Source organism: Chlorocebus sabaeus, chromosome 20, assembly GCF_047675955.1.
Source record: "Chlorocebus sabaeus isolate Y175 chromosome 20, mChlSab1.0.hap1, whole genome shotgun sequence".
Classification (NCBI taxonomy): Eukaryota; Metazoa; Chordata; class Mammalia; order Primates; family Cercopithecidae; genus Chlorocebus; species Chlorocebus sabaeus.
Window position 1 is genome coordinate 1,738,184 of NC_132923.1, and position 17,583 is coordinate 1,755,766.

A 17,583-nucleotide genomic window follows, 5' to 3' on the forward strand; every position below is an offset into this window, starting at 1 on the left:
CACAATGTGCAGGTTTGTTACATATGTATACATGTGCCATGTTGATGTGCTGCACCCATTACCTCGTCATTTACATTAGGTATTTCTAGAAATGTTATCCCTTCCCCCCTACCCCCATCCACGACAGGTCCCGGTGTGTGATGTTCCCCACCCATGCACACGTATGTTTATTGTGGCACTATTCACAATAGCAAAGACTTGGAACCAACCCAAATGTCCATCAATGATAGAGTGGATTAAGAAAATGTGGCACATATACACTATGGAATACTATGCAGCCATAAAAAAGGATGAGTTCATGTCCTTTGTAGGGACATGGATGCAGCTGGAAACCATCATTCTCAGCAAACTATGGCAAGAACAGAAAACCAAACACTGTATGTTCTCACTCTTAGGTGGGAATTGAACAATGAGATCACTTGGACAAAAGCCATTTTCTTTTTTTTTTTTTTTTTTTTTGAGACAGAGTCTCGCTCTGTGGCCCAGGCTGGAGTGCAGTGGCATGATCTCGGCTCACTGCAAGCTCCGCCTCCCGGATTTTTTACGCCATTCTCCTGCCTCAGCCTTCCGGATAGCTGGGACTACAGGTGCCCGCCACCTCGCCCGGCTAGTTTTTTGTATTTTTTTTTAGTAGAGACGGGGTTTCGCATGTTAGCCAAAATGGTCTCAATCTCCTGACCTTGTGATCCTCTCATCTCGGCCTCCCAAAGTGCTGGGATTACAGGCTTGAGCCACTGCGCCTGGCCCAAAAGCCATTTTCTATATTGCCCAAGTCCCAGGGCCTCTCCATAGCCTCCACACAGAAGCTCCTTTCTTTCTGCCCTGCCATCCTCTGTCATCAGTGGGCTCCAGTTTAGGTGCAGGTGGAAGTTTTAAATGATGTTCAGCCAAATGAGAAGACACGCAAACACAGATAAGCATATGCAGAAATTATATATGCATATATGTTTATGTGTACACATATTTTATATCTTATGTAAAATACATATATGTGTATTGTATGTATAATAAATAAGTAAATAAATAAATTTGCCAAATGACATTTAAACTAGAGTCATTTATTTTTATTTATTTATTTTTAATTAATTAATTTTTTTGAGATGAAGTCTCAGTCTGTCGCCCAGGCTGGAGTGCAGTGGTGCAATCTTGGCTCACTGCAACATCCACCTCACACGTTCAAGCAATTCTCCTGCCTCAGCCTCCTGAGTAGCTGGGATTACAGGCATGAGCCACTGTGCCCAGGTAATTTTTGTGTTTTTAGTAGAGATGGGCTTTCACCATGTTGGCCAGGCTGGTCTCGAACTCCTGACCTCAGGTGATCCTCCCGCCTCAGCCTCCCAAAATGCTGATTACAGGCATGAGCCACCACACCAGGCCTAGAGTCATTTCTTTTAAATTTTAAATTTTTGTTTTTGCTCTTTTGCTCAGACCTGTGGAGCCAGCAATATGGGCAAGTGTTGTGGACTGTCTACCGCCAGAAAGCTCCATAGTCACCGACAGGATCAGAAGTGGCGTGGTAAACAGTACAACAAAGCCCATTTGGGCATAGTCCTGAAGACCAGCCCTTTTGGAGGTGCTTCTCATGCAAAGGGAATTGGGCTGGAAAAAGTAGAGATTGGAGCCAAATAGCCCAACTCTGCCACTGAGAAGTGTGCCAGAGCCAAGCTGATCATCCAGCATAAGCTAGATGCTGTGGTCTCCACTGGCACAGCTTGTCCTCTTGTTACAGGATGGAGGCTGTGAGGCAGATGAGAGAATAGCAAGAAAACCACAGCCTTTGTACCTGATGATGGTTAATTGAATTTTATTGAAAAAAATGATGAAGTTCTGTATCTGGGGAACCAGTCCCCAATATTTCAATGTAGGTTCTTTTCTATTTTCCCTAAGTGTCGGCCAGTCTGAGAAATAAAGAGAAAGAGTACAAAGAGAAGAATTTTACAGCTGGGCCACCGGGGTGCCATCACGTATCGGCAGGTTCCATGATGCCCACCTGAGTCGCAAAACCAGCAAGTTTTTATTAGGGATTATAAAAGGGGAGGGGGTGTACAAACAGGGAGTAAGTCACAAAGATCACATGCTTCAAAGGGCAATAAAAGATCACAAAGCAAGGCAAGGCAAAATTAGAACTACTGATGAGGGCCTGTATCCCACTGTGCATGCATTGTCTTGATAAACATCTTAACAGGAAACAGGGTTTGGGAGCAGACAACTGCTCTGACTAGAATTTACTAGACTGGAATTTCCCGATCCTAGTAAGCCTGAGGGTACTGCAGGATACCAGGGCATATTTCAGTCCTTATCTCAACCTCATAAGACAGACACTCCCAGAGTGGCCCTCTGTAGACCTATCCCCAGGAATGCATTCCTTCCCCAGGGCTATCAATTATTAACATTCATTGCTGGGAAAAGCATTCAGTGATATTTCTCCTACTCACACGTCTGTCTATAGGCTCTCTGTAAGAAGGAAAATATGGCTCTATTCTGCCCAACCCCGCAGGCAGTCAGACCTTATGATTTTCTTTCCTTGTTCCCTGAAAATCGCTGTTATTCTGTTCTGTTTCAGGGTGCATTGATTTCATGTTGTTCAAACACACGTTTTACAATTTGTACAGTTAACACAATCATCACAGGGTCCTGAGGTGACATACATCTTCAGCTTACGAAGATGACAGGATTAAGAGATTAAAGACAGGCATAATAAATTATAAGAGTATTGACTGGGGAAGTGATAAATGTCCATGAAATTTTCACAATTTATGTTCAGAGATTGCAGAAAAGACAGGCATAAGAAATTGTAAAAGTATTAGTTTTGGAAACTGATAAATGTCCATGAAATCTTCACAATTTATGTTCCTCTGCCTCGGCTCCAGCTGGTCCCTCTATTCCAGGTCCTTGACTTCCTGCAACAGTTCTGGTTGCTGGATTTGGCAGACAAGGTCATGCTGTTGGTGATATTCCTGGAGTCCACCTTAAAGTTGTTGAAGTAGCCAATGTCTCTCTTTTGGCCCTATCAAAAGCAAGGAGGAAAGACAAAGCTCATCAGCTTTAATGGTGAAAACCCAATAGTAATACTTTTTCATTCACCAAAATAAGTTGTTTTTAAATGTCCTTTCTTTTCTAAAATTAAAATTAGGATAGATGATAGTTTTGTGTCTGTTTGTTTTATGAATTTGCTAACTTGGCAAAATGAAAAGTTGACCACCCTATACTAGTAACCAACTTTATTGATGTCATTAGAGACAGGGTCTTGCACTATCACTTAGATTGGAGTGTAGCTGCACGATCGTAGCTCACTGTAGCCTGCAACTCCTGAGCTCAAGCAATCCTCCCACCTTAGCTTCCCAAGTAGTTGGGATTACAGGCTTGAGCCACCTTGCCTGGCCAGTAACCAACATTATGGGGAAATTTTGTTCATCTGTGAAGTTCAAGTTTGGAACTACCACTCTTTGCTTTACCTCCATTGTTGGATTGACAGCAGAAATAAAAAGTCATTAGTTTCCAGTTGATTGTGAATACACATACATTTCCTATGCTTCATTTTACATGTATGTGACAGCAGTGCAAAAGCAGGAGAGTAGAAAGTAAGAATTTTAGAAGAATAAAAGAATAAGTGAGGTCAAAAGCACAAAACGAGGTGGTGAAATAAGTTCAAATATATCAGCAATTTTATTTGGAGGGTGGGTGGACAGAGTCTCTGTCGCTCAGGCTGGAGTACAGTGGTGACATCTTGGCTCACTGCAATCTCCACCTCCCAGGTTCAAGCGATTCTCCCACCTCTGCCTCCTGGGGACTACAGCTGCATGCCACCACACCCACCTAATTTTTAGTAGAGACAGGGTTTCATCATGTTGGCCAGGCTGGTCTTGAACTCCTGACTTCACGTGATCCACCCGCTTCAGCCTCTCAGAGTGCTGGGATTACAGGTGTGAGCTACCATAACCTGGCCTATATTGGTAATCATAATAATGCAACTGAACAAAACCTTCCAGTTAAAAGATAAAGTGAATTTTTAAGATCAATTTTATTCTGTTTAGAAGAATGACATTAAAACATAAAGAAACAGAAAGATTAAATGGAAAAGGGAATGCCAGGAATATTCTAACAAAAAGAAAGTTGGCATATAGCTATATAATATCAGACAAAATAAGGTTTAAGGAACAATGCATCATTAGGGATGAAGATGGTCATCATATAATAAAAGATTAAACTGATGAATATGTAACTGATAAAATGGCATTAAAATATGAAAGCAAGAATTAGGCCTACAAGGGAAAAATGAACAAATCCGTCACCACAGTGAGAGAATTCCATATACTTCAACCCTTACTATATCAAACAGAGAAAAAAATTATTAAGCATATGTTTTTTTCTTACTTTTATTAAGCATATGAATGCAATTAATAAGCTCAATTTAATAGATATATATATAGAACTGCAATCAATAATTGCAGTTGTACATTCTTCTCAAACACACATGGGATATTACGAAAACTGACTTTACATGAGGCTAATAAGTTTCTTTTTTTTCTTTTTTTTTTTTTTTTTGAGATGGAGTCTTGCTCTGTCACCCAGGCTGGAGTGTGATGGTACTGTCTCAGCTCACTGCAACCTCCACCTCCTGGGTGCAAGTGATTCTCCTACCTCAGCCTCCTGAGTAGCTGGGATTACAGGTGCACATGCCACCACATCTGGCTAATTTTATTTATTTACTTATTTTTTATTTTTAGTAGAGATGGATTCACCATATTGGTCAGTCTGGTCTTGAACTCCTGACCTCAAGTGATCCACCCATCTCGGCCTGCCAAAGTGCTGGGATTACAGGCTTGAGCCACCACACCTGGCTAAAGTCAGTAAGCTTCAACATATATCATGGAATCAGTATATATGAAGCACATTTTCTGAACCTAAGGAATTTAACTCAGAAATCAATGATAACAAATAACTTTTAAAAGGCTTCATATATTTGGAAATTTAAAAAAAACAAAATTTGTGGAATGCAGTGAATCCTGTTATAATGGGGAAATGTATGACCAGTGGCTATTCTGATTGGTCAGTGCTATATCTGTTAACTCCTCCACAAAAAGAATGGTCTTCTGGGTTTTGCTTTTGGCTTTCCCTAGACATCCCAAAAATCCAGTCCCCATACCTTGGCTGGCCACAGGGAACTCTAGGTGGCCACTTCCAGAAAAACCACTCAGTGGGTCCCAACCTGAAGGGCTAACTGAAGCCAGCCTATGGCAGGAGTTGGTTATAGGTACCTGTCCCTATATGTTTCCCAAGACAGGGCAGCCTGAACCCTGATCCACTTAGTGGTTGCCCAGTGTCAGTCTGTCCCCACACAGCTGTGGCTAGCCACTACCAGTCAGTACTACCCTTTGGTTCTTCTTGCCTGTGGGCACTGCAGCCTCCGTGGGACCTTAGTACTAAAAGTCAGAGAATATCAGGCAGAGCAGGTGGGCAGTAACAGGTTACACTGATGGCATAAGTTAGATGCCGTGGCCTCCACTGGCACAGCTGGTCCTCTTGTTATAGGATGGAGGCTGTGGGGCAGATGACAGCATAAGGTAGGTTTGGAGCTAAAGCGTGGCTGAGGTGCATATGTCCTTTCTTCCCATCCCTGTTGAATTTCACCTCCATTTTATGGAATAAGACTTAAAATCTCAAACATCATTCCACTACAGGCATTAAGAATGGACTATCGGCTGGGCGCGGTGGCTCGTACCTGTAATCCCAGCACTTTGGGAGGCCGAGGAGGGCGGATCACGAGGTCAAGAGATCGAGACCATCCTGGCTAACACGGTGAAACCCGGTCTCTAGTAAAAATACAAAAAATTAGCCAGGCGTGGTGGCAGGTGCCTGTAGTCCCAGCTACTCGGGAGGCTGAGGCAGGAGAATGGTGTGAACCCAGGAGGCAGAGCTTGCAATGAGCTGAGACCGCCCCACGGCACTCCAGCCTGGGCGACAGAGGAGACTCTGTCTAAAAAAAAAAAAAAAAAAAAAAAAAAAAAAAAAAAAAAAAAAATGGACCATCCTGGCAATATTTATACATTTGCAATATATGTTTGTATATTAACCCATTTAAGAATTAAAATTACCATCATTATCCTCTTTTACAGATGAGGAAATTGAGACAAGGAGAGCCAAGATTCAAACACAGGAAGCACAACAGAGCCCATGCACTTAATCTTCACACTGTGTTGCCTCATCCAGCCTGAATGGTTAGGGTCAATCTAATTATATATGTTATTCCAATAAATGACTTTTGTATAATAAAAGATAACAGATATATAAAACCTTCATACAGTATTTTAAAGGCTAGAAAATTTGTGAATACAATTGCTGTTAGTTCAACCAGTGACAAAGAACTCAGTATCATAAACAGCATGTTAGGAAAAAGTTTCGACTTATCGAGACTACAAGTCATCTAATGACTATCAGTTTATTGGGAAATTATCAAGGGTTTGATTCCCAAATTGAATCCCTACCTCTCTCCCACGTAATTCAGTTCCAAATCAAATGCTCACTCCAGTACATCTGAGCTTTTTGCCAGCAGAGAGGGGGTCCCGAAAGGGTTGCTTACTATGAGGCCACTTTGGGGGTTTTTATGGACTGGAAACGGGAAGGAATGTGCTTAGTTTGCGGGCTGTTTTGGAGAAAGCGTGATTTAGCTTGGCCTGGGACCTTGGCCGGGAACTAATTAGAAAGCTTGGCCCGGGATCTTGGCCTAGGTCCTCAGCCGGGAACTAACTAGGGGCTGAAGTGATTTGTAGAGGCTGCTTTGCTTGGCTCTAGACCTATTAAGGGGCTGAAGTGAAAACTTGGCCCGGGACCTCGCCCCAGGACCAATTGGGGCTGAACTTGTGATTTATAGAGGCTGGACCTGCAGTTTAAAAAAAGGAAAGGAAAGTGCATACTGGAACCCACTGGAGCCTACTGTGCCTATGCCTACAAAAAGAGAAGGAACTTTTTCCTGGGAGCCCGCTGACTATACAAAGGACAAAGCATTTCTATTTCAGGCCTTGTTCCCTTATTTGAGTGAGCTGGAGGTTTGTGCAAGTTTTTATCTCAAAAAGTCGGAGGCTCTCCTATTTGTGCCCCCGCCCGCATGTTTTCAGGGGCAACCTCCGGTCCTAGTTCCCTTATCGGCGCCCTGAAGCTTGACTTTTTCCCAGGCTGCTTTTTGGTTACGTGGGAATGAGGCACTGAACCATGGGGCCGGGGGCTCTCCAGAGACGCTTCCCTTGCTATTTACCAAGCTAACTAACTCCTTTCAGTTCCCCCTTAGGAATGGAGACCCTAACTGCTGTTAGGGAGATTGGGTGTTGATTTTTTTGGCTATTTTTTGCTGGAAAGGGGTGTTGTGTGGGGAACAGCAGCTAAGGTTTTTGAGGGGGCAAGCTGAAGGGCTTTTGGAAGAAAGGTGTACTTATGCGCGGTCTTATTGCATTGCCCTTTGGAGCTTGATGGCCTTTAGACAAGAGGAAAACAATTTGGGTTACAGCATTGCGTATACAAGGCCTAAACATTAACACCGGCATATATGAAAAATAGGTTTTAGGGGCTAAGTAGGTTTAAAATGAAGACTGGAGTTTATTAAAAAGGGAGTGTAGCTAACTGGGACTGGAGTTTGTGTTTCTTTTTAATTAGTTAATTATTTTAATTTGGTTTTTAAGCACTTGTAAATTGTTTTTTTCTTGACTGGAAGAGAAGAAGAAAAAGGAAAACCCACCGTCTCCCCGTCGGGGAATCGAACCCCGGTCTCCCGCGTGACAGGCGGGGATACTCACCACTATACTAACGAGGACGACTTCAGAATTAACTTGAAAATTGTCTCTTAGAAAAAGATATTCCTAAGCTACCAGCATACTTTCAGGGAAAGTTGCTGACTGTTGGCAGAGTTATGCTTCTACTCTCTACACTACAGTAGAAACATAATTCGAGTCCTACATGTCATTTTTAATAGTCACATTAAAAAGTAAAAAGAAAGAGGTGATAATTTTAATAATAAATCTTATTCTTTAACCCAATATATGCAAAAAATAGTAATCAATATAAAAATATTAATTGGCTATATTTTTTTTCTTACCCAGTCTTCAAAAATCGCTATGTATTTTGCACTTAAAGACAGCACATTTCAACTCGGAAGGGAAATTTTCATTGGAAAAACAATCCGTATTTAGATTTCATAAAATTTACAATTGAAAAAGTAGATTCAATAGCCAAGTTGTTTCAAATGCACTGAAACCTTCTCCAATGCTTATTAAGTATCCATTTAAAAATTTCCACTCATTTATTAATTTTATTTCAATTGATTTTTTAATTAAAACTAAATTTGAAAATGCAGTTTCTTAGAGAAACTAGCCAAGTTCAAGTGCTCAGTAGTGCGTGGCTACCGAATGAACCTCGCAAGACACAAGAACCCCTTTCTGAAGCCAAGACTTCATCCCAGGATTCAAATGATCCCAAAGATTCTTCAAGAGTTGGAAGTTTACAAAGAAAGGAAGGGAGGAAAGAACCATCAGAATTTAATCCCTTCAAAAAAGGCCTGGCTTTAGAAAGAGGCCAGGGGAACGACAGGAAGCGAGTATGGAAAGTCAGGTATAGCTGCAGTTTCATTGAGGCGTAAAACGGATACACAGCGCGCTGTAGCTCCGGCTCAGAAAAGTTTTTCGTAGAAGGAAACAAAACACTTGCGTTGGCCGGGAATCGAACCCGGGTCAACTGCTTGGAAGGCAGCTATGCTCACCACTATACCACCAACGCTCCTGAATGAGGGGTTTTAGAAATCTATATATAAGATAAGCAAAGAGTATGACTTTCCCGACCGTTCTAGCAGTATCTTGTGTTTATGATCCTGAGGTTAAATACGCTAAGCCCTCACTTGGTGAGAACCGATTCTTATGACTCGGCCCCGCCTACAAATGGCGGGGGGCTATGGACGCAGAAGTCACTGGCTCTGGAAGCCTCAGGGCGGGGCCGGCTGACATCCCAAAGAGAAAGCCGGAGTTGAGCACCGCCGGGTGATTTTCCTCTGCAGTCTTCTCTTACACCTGCTCTCCTCACGTCCCGTAGCTCCCAGCTCCGCAGCTGCTCGAGACTCCGCACTGGATCCGCCGGCTGTCGGATTCAGCAACAGCGATTGGTGCCGAGGATGCGAGGGAGACGGGCCGGCTCAGGATCTACCTTGACATGGCTCGACCCCTCTAGAGAAGTAGAGGGGCGCTCGAATAGTCCCCAGGGAAAATGGAAGCTTAAGGTTTAGTTTGGGTAGTGAGGAAGTAGGAAAGAGGAAAGAGCTGTCGGAGCCGGTTTTATTTTTTCCGCTTTGCGACAGAGTCTAGAGAGAGTTAGAATCTTGTTTGAAACACTAAATAGACACAGTAATGTGACCTTATAGCGTGCACCATCAGTATATGATAAAATTAGGAGAAATTAGGAAACACCATCTAACGAGTGTCAGGATGGCCGAGCGGTCTAAGGCGCTGCGTTCAGGTCGCAGTCTCCCCTGGAGGCGTGGGTTCGAATCCCACTTCTGACAATGTATGTTTTTGTCCTTTTCCTCTTGATATAAACCAACTAGGAATTATGCTTGAATTTGTAGAGAAAGACTTTTCAATCGATCGACATTGCGTTTTATCCTGGGTATCTACATTTACGAAAATTATTTGTGCTGCTCTGCACATATAGAACTAAATCTATTTTTTCTGTATTGTAGGCTAGAGTCTGGTCTATGAAATCAGGGAGCAGTTGAGACTAAGATTAACTTTGCACTCCAACTTCCCAGTGTCAATTTATCCATTCCTTTATTCGACAACAATGTGTTGAGCCCTTTCTCTGCGTCAAGCACACTAAGGCAGGCAGATACCATCTCCTTTGACTAAACAACAGAACGTTGTTTAGGATCATTTAATTTGCCGTACAGTCTTAGTCTGAGTTTTTTCTTTTTTAACGCTAACGCAGTAGTGTCAAACTTTGATAAGGATCAGATTCTCCACCGCGTTGCCCCGCCTCCCCGCTTTTTTTTTTTTTTTTTTTTTTTTTTAAAGACAGGGTCTCACTCTGTACCCCAGGCTGGAGTACGGTGGCGCGATCTCGGCTCACTGCAGCCTCCGTCTTCTGGGTTCATGCGGTTCTCGCGCCTCAGCCTCCCAAGTACCAGGGGTTCGCGCCTGTAGTCCCAGCTACTCCCGGAGCCTGAGGCGAATCTCTTGAGCCCAGGAGGCAGAGGTTGCAGTGAGCCGAGATCGTGCCACTGCACTCCAGCCTGGGGTACAGCGTAAGACCCTGTGTCAAAAAAAAAAAAAAAAAAAAAAGTAAAATCTGAATAAAATCTACAGTTAGTCATTAATGTTATACCAATGCCAATTTCTTAGGTTTGATAAATATAACATGGTTATATAAGATTTTAACATTAGGGGAAGTAGGAAGGATATAGAGTAACTTTATGTAGTATCTTTGCAACTCGTCTGTTCATCTAAAATTATTGCAAAATCAAAAATTCTTTTAAAAAACCAACAACTTGAAAGTGGTTGCCTATGAGGAGTAGGACCTGGGAATGGGGCAAGAAACTGCTTGTACCAAGAATTGATTTTTTAGTAATGGGCATGTGTTCTGATTTAATTTGTTCAAACCTCCCCCCCGCCTTTGGAACTGGATGACATCGTCGTGATTACAATAATCAAACTAAGACTACATACAACATAAGGATTTTTAGATACTTAGTATACAGGAAACAGTCCCCAAAGAAACTAAACCAAAATGATCAACAGAGATTTAAAAGTAAATGAAGTTTAACTCTCTACATAGAAGAATAGATTGCACTCAACTGGGAGGATCTGAGATGTCACAACTAAACACGATAAAAATCTTTCTTCTTATATTCTGTGTATGTTGGGTTTTTTAAAAGGAGAAAGAGGCATGCTATCAAAATACTGAGAAACTATATAAAAGTGAGTACCATCAATCCTCTTCAGAAGTTCAAACAGGTTGAGGGGGTCAATGTTGAGTTGAGATGAGGTTCAGGAAAGGGAGAATGTAATGCAGGGTGTACGTGTTACTCCAGCTCTCTCTCTTTTTTTTTTTTTTTTTTTTTTTTTCAGGTTCCTTCCATATGAAGCCAGGTTGCATAAGACTTGGGCCAGGGCCAGGAAAAGAGGGCAGTTAAAAATGTGAAATGACAGCCAGAGACAAGTGCATTGTTAGTGTAACCTTCTCCCCATCTTTAAATAATCAACCTAAGAAATATAATGTATAAGGTAGCATTGTTCTAGCCCATAATTTCTCTCCCATAATTTCTGAGATAAAAATAAATCTCCCATTGTGCATAGGGCAAATATACTATGGATTGGATTGTTTGGGAACTAACACAAGTTTATCCTTCTGATTATTTTGTTTACACCAACAAAGCAAAGGCAAATATCCTTGCTTTTATATTGTCATTGACTCAACTGGCAGTAAAGTTGTGCCTGAGGATATTTTGCAAGTTCAGTCACTTGCTATAAAAAACACACAACTAGCTGGGCGTGGTGGCTCACACCTGTAATCCCAGCACTTTGGGAGGCTGAGGCAGGCAGATCACCTGAGGTCAGGAGTTTGAGACCAGCCTGACCAATATTGTCCCATCTCTAATAAAAATACAAAAATTAGCTGGGGGTGATGGCGGGCGCCTGTAATCCCAGCTACTCAGGAGGCTGAGGCAGAAGAATCGGTTGAACCCGGGAGGCAGAGGTTGCAGTGAGCCGAGATTGTGGCACTGCACTCTAGCTTAGGCGACAGAGCAAGACTCCATCTCTGCAAATATACAATAAAATGCACACTTTTTCTCACGTGGCTCAGCATCCAACTGTATTTCAAAGGCATAATATATCCAATTGCAAAACATCTAGGGGAAGGTCTGATAATAAGTGGAGTTATGGCCTATTTGTAAGGTGGCATACTCAGGCTCTAGAATTAGACAGGACAGAGTTCTTCATTCCAGCCTTCCCTTCCCCTGTCCCCACTTAATAGCTTTGTGTCTTTGAATAAATTGTTTAACCTCTTTGAACCTCATAATCCTCATATTCAAAAAGAAGACAGTATTCCATAATGCTGCTGTGAAGATTAAGTTAGATTGTGTATGTCAAGTACCTGGTACATAGTTAACATCCGACTAACAATTAATAGTAATTGCTAATGTTTGTTGATAGTATATTATATGCCTGACATTCTTCTTTGCCTCTTACATGTATTAATTAATTGAACCCTCACAACAATCTGGAGGTTGGTACTGTTATCATCATCATCCCAACTGCAGGGAAGGGGAAACTCAAACTTGGAGAGTTTAATTTGCACAGTATATAAAGTGGCAGGGCTGAAAATCTATAGTCTTGTTCCAACATCCTCATTATGCCATGGGCAGAAACCAGATGGGATCATAATATTTCTCTGACATGAAGTCAATAGTAACTTTAATCATACCACCAGACCTACTTCCTCTGACATATACCATCCTCCAGAGTCCAGGACTCAAGGTCTTTTCTCTAAAAGAACAATGGATAAAGTGACATGATTAGAAACAGCTAATAAGCATGTAAACTATTTGTTAGTGTTACTAAAACACCTAGACTGACAAACTAAACCAGTATCCTATGACAAAAATACAGAATTTGTATCATAGGATCACATATGGAAACCTTGCCAGTACTTAAGTTTCTCCTCATTCTCTGCTTTTCCAATTCCACATCTCTCCCTCTCTTCCTGCATTGTAAGTCTCAATCCTCTCCTCTTTATCAGCCCTAACTCTTCAGTACTGTCCCAATGTGTTGACCTCAAACTCCTTTCCAAATCATGCCTTCCACTATAGAAATCATGCACATGGTCTCAGGAATATTCTTCACATTTCTCCTTCAGCACCCACCCCAACATTTTCTGCTTCTGAAAGCCTTTGTGTACTTCTGTACTTTGATTGGTTGGAATGAAAAGTGCCACACGAGCATTAATAAATTAATGAGTTTTTATTTGAAGCAGAAGAGGACGAACTTCCCTCCCCTCAGAAAGTCAAAAGCCTTCAGTTATGAAACATCCTGGGAAGAAAGTTCTAGCTTTGGAGAGAAGACCCCCCAGCCCTTCATCTCTGAAGGGTAGGATCATAGAAGACAGTCTAGAAGGCCCATACCACAGCCCTGACATTCACAGCTGACTTACCACGAAGGACCATTCAGTCAACCTCCTCAATGATGGGGCCGGTGCTGGGGTCCCCCTGACGGGCTTGAGCGCCACAACTGCTGCTCCCAGGGACACCAGGCCCTCCATAGAGCCTGGAGAAGATGGGGTGACAGATTTGCTCCAGCTCCCTCTTCTGATGCTCATACTCCTCCTTCTCTGCCAGCTGATTGTGCTCCAGCCAGGCAAGGACTTCCTGACACTTGTCTTGCACATTGCGCCTGTCCTCTTCGGGAATCTTGTCCCTAAGGCTTTCCTCTTGCACAGAACCTTTCACAAGGAAGACATGGGCCTCCAGCGAGTTTTTGGCGGACACTCTGTCCCTCTGGGCCTCATCCTCAGCCTTGTACTGCTCGGCTTCATGAACCATCCTCTCCACCTCCTCCTTGCTCAGCCGGCCCTTGTCATTGGTGATGGTGATCTTGTTATCCTTACCTGTGCTCCTGTCGGTAACTGTCACGCTCAGGATGCCATTAGCATCAATGTCAAAGGTCACCTCTATCTGGGGGACTCCACGTGGGGCAGGAGGGATGCCACTGAGTTCCAAACGCCCCAGCAGGTTGTTGTCCTTGGTCATGGCCCTCTCACCCTCATACACCTGGATGAAGACCCCAGGCTGGTTGTCCGAGTAGGTGGTGAAAGTCTGGGTCTGTATGGTGGGGATAGTGGCGTTCCTCTGGATCAGCGTGGTCATCACCCCACCTGCTGTCTCCAGTCCCAGAGACAGGGGAGCCACATCCAGCAGCAGGAGATCCTGTACTTTCTCACACTTGTCCCCCATCAACATGGCCACCTGCACAACAGCCCCATAAGCCACAGCCTCATCAGGGTTGATGCTCTTGTCGAGCTCTTTGCCGCTGAAGAAGTCCTGCAGCAACTTCTGCACCTTGGGGATGCGAGTGGAGTCCCCCACCAGGACGACGTCATGAATCTGGACCTTGTCCAGGTTGGCATCACGCAGGGCCTTCCCCACCGGCTCCAGGGTACTGCGGAAGAGGTCTGAGCACAGTTCCTAAAAGCGCGCACGAGTGATGGACGTGTAGAAGTCCACGCCCTCCAACAGGGAGTCTATCTCCAGGGTGGCCTGGGTGCTGGAGGACAGGGTGCTCTTGGCTGGCTCACAGGCTGTGCGCAGCCTGCGCAGGGCCCGCTTGTTCCCACTTAGGTTCTTCCCATGCTTCCGCCGGAATTCTTCCATGAAGTGGTTCACCAGCCGGTTGTCGAAGTCTTCTCCACCCAGGTGGGTATCTCCAGCAGTGGCTTTCACCTCAAAGACACCGGCGTCAATGGAGAGAACCGACACGTTGAAGGTGCCCCCACCCAGATAAAAAATGAGCACACTGCGCTCTGCCGCGCCCCGCCGGTCCAGCCCACAGGCGATGGCGGCCGCCGTGGGCTCATTGATGATCCGCAGCACGTTGAGCCCCGCGATGGCCCCCGCGTCCTTGGTGGCCTGGCGCTGCGTGTCATTTAAGTAGGCGGGCACGGTGATCACCGTGTGCTTCACGGGCTGGCCCAGATAGGCCTCGGCTGTCTCCTTCATCTTGCTCAGCACCATGGACGAGATCTCCTCGGGGTAGAACGTCTTGTCCTCCCCGCGGTAGGACACCCGCACCTTGGGCTTTCCGCCCTCGCTCACCACCTGGAAGGGCCAGTGCTTCATGTCCGACTGCACCGTGGTGTCCGCGAACTTGCGACCGATCAGCCGCTTGGCGTCGAACACGGTGTTGTCCGGGTTCAGGGCCACCTGGCTCTTGGCCGCGTCCCCGACCAGCCGCTGGGTGTCGGTGAAGGCCACGTAGCTGGGCGTGGTGCGGTTGCCCTGGTCGTTGGCCAGAATCTCCACGCGACCCTGCTGAAACACGCCCACGCACGAGTAGGTGGTGCCCAGCGCGAGCTCCCGTGGGGCCTGCATGGCTGAAGCTTCTCGTCTGATGCGCGAGGCCACGGACGCTGCTGCCGCTCAGCCGTCAACGGGCGCTCAGCAGTGAGGCTCTCCCTGCGGTTTCTCTCCAGCCAGCCCGGCTCGGCTCTGCGCAGCTCCGCTTCCACGGGATTTTTATCCTTTTGCGCCTCCCGGGCTGACTCAGCCGGGCAGCTCGGCGGCCCGCGCGGCGCTGACCCCGGGAGAAGGCTTTGGCGGATCCGGTCATGAGATGGGGGGCGGGGCGGCTACGCCAGGCCAGCCCGCCTCTGATTCAGGGCTGCTGAAGAAACGCGGGGAAGGTTCTAGCTCCTCCCGGCTGGCTCTGAGGATGCGCCGTTGTGGCAGAGGCTGCAAAGGCAGCAACTTTAGAGGCTAAGGCCTCCCCGGGGCTGTGGGAGGTCGGATCCGCGAGGCGCACAGGGGCCTGCCCGCTGCCTTGGAGGGCCGCTACGAGTCCAGCGGCTCAGGAAGCCCAAAAATATGTTACCATGCGAATACAGATATGTAAGATATATATGTGTATGTCTTAAAACAGTTTTATCTTGAACAAAATATTTTCCAAACCACTGTTTAAGACGGTGCCTGATTCCTTCGTAAATGGCCAGAGATAGCGTTAAGGGATGAGAGTAACTTTAAGAAAGGATCCCGCAAGTCATTTAGCCGCTGGTAGCATTGGTGGTTCAGTGGTAGAATTCTCGCCTGCCACGCGGGAGGCCCGGGTTCGATTCCCGGCCAATGCACGCTTCGTTTTCTCTATTCATTTCAGTTATTTTTCTCATGTAAGATTAATGACTCTTGAATAAATTAAACCAAGTGGCCGAAGGCTTTAGGCTCCTCCGATTTTGTTCTCTCTCCTTTACCACTTTCCTCAAAGGAGAGGTGACATCGCGCTGTGGCCCTAGGACTCGGGAGAGACCTCGCCGCTCAGCCCAAGACAGAATGCAACACCCGGGAAAGGAGGACGCAGTGTATGGTCGGGATGTCCCTCATGTTCTCCCCAGCGTTTGTAACACGGAGGAGCCTCCTCTCCAGAGGCCCAGTGGAGAGGCCCAGTGTGCGGTTTTTCTCTGTGGCCTAAGTGGGTTCTGAGTCAGAGACCAGGACTCAGGTGGAGAGTAAACTACTACAGGCTCCAGTCCGACCTATGCCCTAAATGCTGGAGGATGAGATGGGTTCACTGGGCAGTAAAGTCACACTGGTTTCTATCAGGCTGTGACTTTGTGATTTGAGGCTATTTCCCACTTTTTAAAATCCAGAACATTCCATTCAGATCTTCTGGTGTTCGGATTTCTACTGAAAGCCAAACAACGAGACATTTCTGAGACTTCTGAAGGTTGACAAAATCTTCACACAATTTTCCGTGACCTCCCCATCGGGGAATCGAACCCCCCTCTCATGCATGACAGGCAGACATACCACTATAGTAACAAGGGTCGCAACTGTAATGGCTGGCAGCTGGAGAGTATGTGTTATATTCTGGTGTTATAATTTAGCAGTGTATTAGAGAAACTTAAAAGTTGGCTTTTATTTAATGTTACTTGCCTGATTCAAAGGAAACTTCCATTTGTAAAAAGAGAAACTAAAAGCCCTTACTCCATAGGTGGCTATTTTCTCCTTTGACAGGTTAGAACCCACTAGGAAGTTCGAGAGACCTTTTAAGAGGGAGGCAGGAGTCCAGAAGTAGAGGTCAGTACTGTTCCTGGGCTGAGTTTTTTGGTCAGTCCTCTCTCCGAGAGCACCAGTGACAGCTGGTAGAATTTGCTGCTTCAGAGATCAGCTGTACTGGTAAGGTGATCAGTCCAGGAAAAAAAAAAGGAATGTTTAAAGAAATGGGCAATATATGACTTCCACAGTGGAAAATCAAACTGTCGTCGAAAAGAAGTAACCTATTTCATAACTCCAGGAGGGGAATAAGCTGTCGGCTTTAAATTCACTCACTCTCAGTGTCTAAGCTGGTCACAGCTGGATGCCAGAGTCAAGACATTTGCGGACGGCCTGCAAGAGACATGTCTTCACCTCAGCAGGGAAAAGCTGGCCCAGCCAGGGGGTCTGTGCCCTGGCTTGTTAAGGGATTCTCTTGTGTGGACTCTTCCAACCTTCTCTTCCAGCCCCTAGCCACCTCAAAACCCCACTTATCCACTCACCTCCAAGAGTTACAGGTATGGCCCTAACGCAGCCTATGAATGTTACCACAGCATCACACAGGCATGCTTCCAATGTGACTCACTTCTTTTAATTGATCTCTTCAGAGTGGTTCAAACATAGCACAGGGGAGCTTATGCATGCAGTACAGTTTTGGTTTTGTTTGCTTGTTTGTTTTTTGTAAAAAAGTCACTGCAGGGTTGTTGGGGTTTTTTTGTTTCATTTTAGTTTAGTTTTTTTTTTTTTTTTTCTGGTTCCTGCTCTGTTCCCCAGGCTGGAGTACAGTGATGCAATCCCAGCTCACTGCAGCCTTG

The 17,583-nt window shown here is 45.1% G+C and overlaps 1 protein-coding gene and 4 non-coding genes across 5 annotated transcripts; 2 read left to right on the forward strand and 3 right to left on the reverse strand.

Moving 5' to 3' along the window:
• Positions 1 to 1,905: 1,905 nt before the first annotated feature.
• Positions 1,906 to 15,856, reverse strand: HSPA6 (heat shock protein family A (Hsp70) member 6). The gene is given in 2 exon segments (XM_007976392.3): positions 1,906 to 3,007; positions 13,183 to 15,856. A coding segment is annotated over 1 exon segment (1,920 nt). The 5' UTR covers positions 15,116 to 15,856; the 3' UTR covers positions 1,906 to 3,007; positions 13,183 to 13,195.
• On the reverse strand, positions 7,733 to 7,804 carry TRNAD-GUC (transfer RNA aspartic acid (anticodon GUC)). Its single transcript has one exon. It is a non-coding gene; the product is annotated as a tRNA-Asp (tRNA).
• Positions 8,692 to 8,763, reverse strand: TRNAG-UCC (transfer RNA glycine (anticodon UCC)). Its single transcript has one exon. It is a non-coding gene; the product is annotated as a tRNA-Gly (tRNA).
• On the forward strand, positions 9,456 to 9,538 carry TRNAL-CAG (transfer RNA leucine (anticodon CAG)). Its single transcript has one exon. It is a non-coding gene; the product is annotated as a tRNA-Leu (tRNA).
• TRNAG-GCC (transfer RNA glycine (anticodon GCC)) lies at positions 15,797 to 15,867 on the forward strand. The gene has a single exon. It is a non-coding gene; the product is annotated as a tRNA-Gly (tRNA).
• Positions 15,868 to 17,583: the final 1,716 nt, after the last annotated feature.